The sequence below is a fragment of the Vanessa atalanta genome, chromosome 1 (genome assembly GCF_905147765.1).
Source record: "Vanessa atalanta chromosome 1, ilVanAtal1.2, whole genome shotgun sequence".
In the NCBI taxonomy this organism is placed as follows: Eukaryota; Metazoa; Arthropoda; class Insecta; order Lepidoptera; family Nymphalidae; genus Vanessa; species Vanessa atalanta.
The window spans coordinates 6,767,117-6,775,228 of NC_061871.1; the positions used below are offsets into that span (position 1 = coordinate 6,767,117).

Below are 8,112 nucleotides of genomic sequence, written 5' to 3' on the forward strand. Positions count from 1 at the left end.
GGTTCTACGACTTTGATGCTTGAATTACTACTGTTGTGCTAGTAAGTAGGTATCGCAATAAAATGACGATAATAGACAAATTAGGCATTAAAGATAAAATCAGTATCTAGCAATTTTTAAAATCATCGTAATAATAGTCACAATTAATATATTAAAAAAAAAAAAATTCTTGCCGCCATAAAGCCTGGTGAATATAAAACGTAGACCTTATCCTAAAATGGAACAAAATCTGTAAAGTACTATGGATTAATTTATATTTGCTTAATTTCTGTTTATAATTCATCTCATGCTTGGTTTTGTCTGTCTAGTCCGAATCATGTCGAGGAACCTGCATACGCTAAGGGAAAATCTGCCTCACCTCATCTTTTACCAACTCGCAGTGTAAGGAAACTTGCTCCAATCTTTCTACAGTATTTCTCTACTAAGTGCTTAGAGGTTTCATTTATTATCATCATCATCAGTCAGATTATAATTCTGTTAAACAAATGGATACTAAATAAATAATTGAATCTTATTCATTTAATATTAGAGGTACTTCATCCGTAGTCATTTAAATCCCAAACGTCACTGTGCCTAATCTACGTAAAAAAGATTATAACTAAGAAGTTGAGTTTTGAAACATGATTATGTAAATGAAGCAAGCGGACATCGCCGCTCAAAGGCGCCGCGCTGATCCCTTCACTTTGCTCGTATATGTAGAGATACCAACTTTCTGTATTAAATACCTATAGCATATCTATGTTTTATGTTACAAATATATAATTCTATATTTACAAGGTTATCTAGAAATATTTAAAGAAAAATAATAATAAAAATATTTAATTTAAAGGTTATCTAATATATAATTGATATTTATTGTTTTAAAGTCAAGAATTATTTACTGTTTAATTTATATTTACTTATTTTATGTACTCGTTCCTATACGGTATATTATTTTTGATTGCATCATTCATTTCAGGTTATTATGTCGTAATATAAATACTATATACACTTCATAGACACCTTAATAATGAAATATACAAAGTTTATTTCTAAAAATAGATTTGACAGATCTCAAACATATTTTGCGTTATCTGTAAATAGAATAAAATACTTACTTACTTTTACTATGTTTGGGCAGCACGTAATTGTATTGTAAACCAGTTTCATTCAATCATTTGAGCTTAAGAATTCAGACACATTTGGAAGTGACAATACAGGTAACATATACATATTATAATACGGTCTAATTAAAAAAAAATACGCCATAAATGGTTTTTAAAAGTATCTTTTGTGTAAGTATCTTTTCAAAATACAGCAAATTAATATACTTACTACACTACCTTATATTTTCTAATTGAAACTTAAAAGCGTAAGGTTAAGTAGCGGGAATGTTCGCTACTACTTTTCGTCTTTATTACATGTTAGTTATTCGGGCTTAACTACAAAAATGCTGGTGATACAAATGAAGCGAATTTTAATAGAAGCTTCAGCTATAGCTCCGACTCAAGCAGCATAAGGTACAAATCCACTTTTTATATGGCCGAGTGCCTGTTGGAACCAAAACAGGCTTTATCGCTGTATTTGGCACACGATTGTTTTATACCAGATTAGTTGTGTTTGATGGAGCAGTAAATAAGCTTTGTAGGCAGTTGATAGTATAATATACTGCTATTATATCGTAGTCCGTTTTGTATTTTAATGTAATATATAATGTAATCCCTATCGTTCTCAATTATGAAGTATTTAGATAAAAACAAGCGACAACCACATGTTTGATGAGTAGATATCGTGCGGAAAAGTTATGTAGCTGAAAGAGGCCGGCTATTGAAAGCGAGAGTTACATGCAGGATCGGATCTACCATAGGGCTTTTTGGGCTTCATGCCAGGGCCCCGTGGAATCAAGGGGGACCCAGCTAAGTCAAGTCAAAGTCAAAAATAGACGATAATGCGAAAGAATCCAAAACTTTTTTAAATTAAACAGCAATTAATCAAACCTATTCAATTAATTTAATTTAAGTCTTCATTCAGATATGTCTTAGTTGGGCCCCTGAGTAGTGTTAGCCAAGGGCTACTAACGGTCCATTCCTGGTTACATGACCCTGCTAACGAAGAAGATGGGGGATCTCTATCCGTCAAAATACGTTAGATCGAGCCTTTCTGAATCTTCCACCAGCAGCAGAAACGGCCGTAACGCGTAATCCCGCCTTTTGTTTATGTTTTTAAGAACCTAGCTTGTATGTGAAAATAATGTGAGTAGTAAGTAAGCAAACTAATTAATTTAAAACAGTTGGAAAAATGTTTGTTTTCCTTGATTAGGATTAATTTAATATTTTGATTAGCTAATGCGGCAAAGCATCTGAATTTAACTCGAAAATTACCAGAATTCATTTTTTAATTACTTACTACGGCGCATTTTCAGCACGACATTTTGACATACTCTAACTGGGTAAGTACCATACTTAAAGTTAATTCGAACAAGTATATTCGGTATTAATTTGTAATAACTCTCATAGACTAGTTGCTCAAAACAGAAATAGGTATACGACTTCTGACAATTTTAATTTTATCTTAACTCTTATAGAAAAATATTTTAATGTTTGACTACTATATTCCATTTTTTCCGGATAGTTGAAGCTTAATGTTTCACCGGCGACAAAATAACAAAACCGCGGCTATGGGGTGAGTAGACGCAAAAATCACTTCAGCGCGCTTTACAGATACAAACTTGTCATTTAGCAAACAATAGAATCTTTACTGAATTATCGTTTTCGGTAAAATTAATATTCGTCTTCTTACTAACATTCATTTTAGTGAGTCATAAATAAAAAAAATATTATGTGAGCGCCTGATAAAAAAATTGTTATTTTTGGAGACCCGGTATAACAAATTTGCTTTTATATAATTATTTCATTATAAAGTCAAACAATTGGGCTTTTAACTATAAAAATAAATAAGAAAACAGTTTCTTCAAAAAAAAAGCAATAACATAATCTAATAACAACCAAATGTTCTGCTGTAAATAAAGACCCTTTCCTCTAGCGTCAAATCGCAGAACTAATATGAAGCTGTTAAAATTACGCAAATTATTAATTTAATCATACAATTTTAGTTTTTTATATAAACGTTATATTAATAAAATTTATTTATATTTTGGTGAATGAAACAATTTGTAAAAGCTTTGCCTTAAAGGTGGTGATTGAAAAAAAAATAGAAATAATTTAATTTCTTATAAATAGGAGACATTCTATTTATAAGAAGTTAAATAAAATAAAGGGATTTTCATTGGGCTTGATATTCAGTAGTTGATGTTCGATTCCATTTATGTTTCTGGAGATTACCCCCTAGATACAAACAATAAAATTTAATCTCTTTATAATATTAGTAAACACGCATTTAATATTACACATTTAAGTAATTTTAGTAGTCTAATAATTTTGTATGTGATAATCAGGGCCGGACTGTAAGTTTAGAGGGCCCTGCGCTAACACTACTTAGGGGCCCACCTAAGACATATCTGAACGTAAACTTGAATTAAATTAATTAAATAGGTTTGATTAATTGCAGGACTCGCAGGGCTGCAAACTACAAGATCTGTTTAATTTAATACAGTTATTCAGTTATTATATACAGTTATTTAATACAGGATTCCTCAGCATTATCGTCTATTTAAGACTTTGAGTTAACTTAGCTGGGGCCCCATTGAATCCACGGGGCCCTCGACTGAAGCCCAAAAAGCCATATGATAGATTCGGCTCTGGTAATAGTGTAACCTAAAAAACCCGATATCAAACACGAAATTACAAAAAAATATAAAATTTAGGTCAATTAGTTAGTTTAAAATTTTGTACAAACATTTTTTTATTGGCCTGTGTTTATTAATACAAATATAGAAATTCATAATAAATATTTTGAAAACAAGTAATACGTAAATTATAGTATGGTTTGCTTTACGACACTTGTATTGAGTAGTTTGTTCCCACAGTTACTAGCTTATACTGATTTTATCAATAAACAAATTATACAGTACTAGCGAACCGCCGCGGCTTCACTCGGGTGTAATTCTGACAATAAATATACTACACAATGACTTATGTACAACATTAACAACTTTTTTTGCATGAGACATTACAAACCGCTATGTCCCTACATTTGAAATCTGTAATATCTTCGAAACTATTTATTTAAATTACATGTTGTAAGGAGCCATATTGATCTATATTAAATGCACAATGTATTTAGGATACTTATTTTTATTTATAATTGGGTAAGGATTAATGGTGGTTAGCTTAAAATGTGCTAACCTAAATGCTAACCTAAACAAGCCATTGTTTCTCGTAAAAAGTAAAGGATAAAAATTTGTTATTGTGGGTTATCCCCAAGAGATAGACATTCACCATCGCCGACTTTTTTGTAGACTTTTTTAAGGTGTACAATACTATTTTGATCTATCTTGTAGAGCTCAGCCAGTGTTTGCAATGTAAGCGCAAAAAATGTGTTTATTTACATTTACAACATCCCATAAGAAATGTCTAAAATTATCAATGTTTCTCTACTATATTATGCATGTATTATACATATAAACTTTCTTCTTGAATCACTCTATCTTATAAAAAACGCATCAAAATCCGTTGCGTAGTTTTAAAGATCTACTCACGAGAATGTTTTATACTGTGACAGATATTTTGGAAATAATCGTTATACAATTTTACTCCATGTTTAATCATGGAAATACATGTAAAACAATCTTCATTTTATTATTTAAGTTATAAACTTGAAAATTGGAACGCAATAATCACCAAGCCACTGTCACTGTCAAAAATATGTCGCTGACGGCTGTCGCTCATGACTGGCTGTCCAGAGTGTCCAGTGTCCATATCATAACAGCGTGTGATCTCACATTTTGTAGGTTATACGACGTTGTTTTCATACATTGTATACAACATTAAATATGGGTAAAATAAGGAAACGGAAAGTAAATAAGGGTGATAATATTGAATCTACTTCTATCGACGAAGAATTGCCTGTTGATTCTAAAGAGAATGCAATTCAAACAATGATAGATCAAATTCAGGTTAGCGGTATTCATTATTATTTTAAACGATTAATATTATTCAATGATTGCTTTAATTAAATATATATTATAATTCTTGATTGTTCTAGACCGCTAATGTGGAAGAGAAGTATTGTGGTCTTCAAACATTTGCAATGCTGATAGAAAGCCCAGGTAGCTTAGAACAAATGATTGATCGAGGAATTGTTAAGATAGTAGCGCCACTTCTATTTGACCCAGCTTCGTCAATAAGGAATGCCGCTGCTGGTTCTCTTAGGAACTTGTCTGCTGTAAGCCTAGACATGTGTGATCTTTTAATGGAACATGATATTATGACTCCTTTGATTTGTTATTTTCATGAGGTATGTACACTATATTGTTTTAAATATTAAGTCTTAATTTTATTACTTGCTTTCCATTTTATAAAATTGTGGTTATTTTATAGTATACAGAATCTTGGAGTCCAGATGTTAATTCTAAAACTAAAGATGAAGACACGGATACAATGATCCAATGCACTAACCTCTTGTTAAATTTATGCGAAAGTTCAGGTATGAATTGAAAATTATATTATTATTATATTTACAAAAATCTAACATGTGTTACTACTGTATCTGTTGATTTTTCAGGTTTAGCTGTAAAATATGTGGGAAATTCACGACTTCTGGATATATTTACAAGATACTTGGATATATCCACTTTTGGAAAAGAAATTGTTATTGCTATACTGCAGTGCTTGCTTGTAATAGTAGAGGACAATCTATTAGCTAAAGAAAAAGTTAGGTCATCTTCAGAGAGACAATTGACAGAATTATTGTTATTGGAAAGCAGTGATCCTACAACTTTATTCATAAAAACACTTGCTGGAGGTGTAATCATAACCATAGGTGGAAACAACATTGATGCTCTTCCAATTGATGTTATGAATCAAATCTTTGCAATTTTAGCAAAAACATTATCAGTAGATCATCGAGTAGCCTGTAATCAACTGTCAAGTAGTGTGCCATTAGGTGATGTAGCTGGAAAAGTAGAAGCCCTTAAAGGGAAAGAAGCTCTACAATTACAGAATCAGATAAATTCTGTTGCACATACTTTGGAGAGCCAGAAGTGTGCTATTGAAATAATTGCTAACATTTGCTCCTGTGAAGGTAGGACATTATGCAAAAATATAGTATATTTTATATTTACAGTATTTTTTCTTTAAATTTACTTATTAATACAACTATTACTAGGAGATGCTGTCGATTCTACAGATGGACCTGACTCATCAGATAGTGATGAAGAAACAGCTGATGACGTCTCCAGCAATGGTGAAGGAAGCTTACTCTATGAAGACGTAATACCAGCAGTTATATTAGAAGCCTTGATTTCTATAGATATATTAAATAAAGTATGGACTCGTACACAGTTGCCTGCAGAAAATGTGCTTATGATTTTAAATGAATATGAGGATACACAGTTAGTTTATAAAAAGTAAGAATAAATATTATAAAAATATACCAATATTTAAGATATATCCGTTCCATGATTTTACATTCAGGATAATGGTGTGCATATTTTCGACAGAATATAATCTAATTTTTATTTTATTAAGTTGAGTATCTTTGAGTATCTTGAGAGCATTAGTACGAGTCTCACACACTAAAAGTTGTAAGCATAAGCATCACTCGTACTAATGCTCTCGTAATAATAATTTAATGTGAAGGTGTGCGTCTTTGCAAGTGATCAGATGTATACTTATCTTTTATTTGAATATTGAATATACACATAAAGATTTTTTATATTTTCAGAATACACAGTCTACAAGTACGAGCACTTCTATGTATGAACAATTTATTGTTAGGCTTACCAACCGATTATCTGGGTGGAATAAATGGCATATATCGATTTTGGGTTGAAGCAGGAAAACTTGCATTTAAACAAAATTCAAAAAATTTAGACTTGCTGGAAGCTGCAACAGCTGCTATGAGAGCAGCTTTGAATAAAATAACAAATATAAATAGAGCCAAACCAGCTAGTGAAAGCAATTTATTTAGTGACCTAGCCTTATCAGATATTGAGGTATGTTGTGCAAACAGAAAAAAATACATATTTATATCCCACTTTTTAGCTTAGGCCACTTTTTAGTTTATCCCTTCCTTTTGGGAAGGTTTGTGTTTGCTTATTCCAAAACATTGCTTCAACCTACATTGAAGAAATGTTTGTATCCTAATACACATGTAGATTTTCATCCTATACTTGTTGGCTTCCTTTCAATGTTTTCCTGCACTACCAAGCACAAGAATAAACATGTTCTAGCTACTGGACCCAATTTAATTTTATTTGAATGTTAAGATTTTTCATAATCATAAATTAATTTTTTGATCATAATAATTTGTACTTTACAGATAATGTTAACAGGAATAAAAGAATGTCAAGTGCCTGCAATTAGGGCAAATCTTTTTCGGATGATTGGAATATTAGCTTTATTACTAATTAATAATTTAAATGAAACCACTTCTGAAGTGATATGCTGCATCACTGAATTCATATTAGAGCAGGCACTCAAAGAAAATGAAGTATGGGTACTAGCAGAAGCAATAGATACATTGGTTGACATGTATGCAGAAGACGAAACTGATCAGCTAGCCGCTAAAGTTCAATTAGTTGATAAATTGGCAGTTTTAGCCCCTATATTAAAAAATAAGGTATGCTTGTCATATATATAAATACTTTTACCTATCCTTATTCTATCTGATAAGGGTGGAATTGTGTCATAAAATTTTTAAATTGACATCAATCAAAAATTAAATTATCTATGTTTCAGACAAGACAACAGAAAAATCTCCCGAAAGATTACAAGGCCTTAGTAAAAACTGCAAACTCAAACTTACCAAGATTTATTAAGTATAAGAAACAGAGAGTTAGTATGTTGTAAGCCATGGGATCCTAAATTATATTAATCATAGTTAATCTATGCATACTGTTTATATTTTTATTAAAGTTACAATTTAATTACGTCTTTTTTTAATTTCATTAAATAAAATTCATTTATCTAAAATAATAATTTAATAGTCAACATTTTTAACAATATGGTAATC

The 8,112-nt window shown here is 30.9% G+C and overlaps 1 protein-coding gene across 1 annotated transcript; it reads left to right on the forward strand.

Annotated features, from left to right (window-relative positions):
- Positions 1 to 4,835: 4,835 nt before the first annotated feature.
- LOC125076985 (HEAT repeat-containing protein 3) lies at positions 4,836 to 8,033 on the forward strand. The gene is made up of 8 exons (XM_047688755.1): positions 4,836 to 5,053; positions 5,143 to 5,394; positions 5,478 to 5,583; positions 5,662 to 6,180; positions 6,265 to 6,505; positions 6,823 to 7,093; positions 7,420 to 7,719; positions 7,839 to 8,033. Exons 1-8 carry the CDS (start codon positions 4,931 to 4,933, stop codon positions 7,947 to 7,949), a joined length of 1,923 nt encoding a protein of 640 aa, XP_047544711.1. The 5' UTR covers positions 4,836 to 4,930; the 3' UTR covers positions 7,950 to 8,033.
- Positions 8,034 to 8,112: the final 79 nt, after the last annotated feature.

Excerpts from the sequence above, each read along its gene's own strand:
- LOC125076985 (XM_047688755.1), top strand. The coding sequence starts at position 4,931 with ATGGGTAAAATAAGGAAACGGAAAGTAAATAAGGGTGATAATATTGAA. Across the intron at positions 5,395-5,477 it reads TGATTTGTTATTTTCATGAG|TATACAGAATCTTGGAGTCC; the intron begins GTATGTACACTA and ends GTTATTTTATAG. Across the intron at positions 7,094-7,419 it reads TAGCCTTATCAGATATTGAG|ATAATGTTAACAGGAATAAA; the intron begins GTATGTTGTGCA and ends TGTACTTTACAG.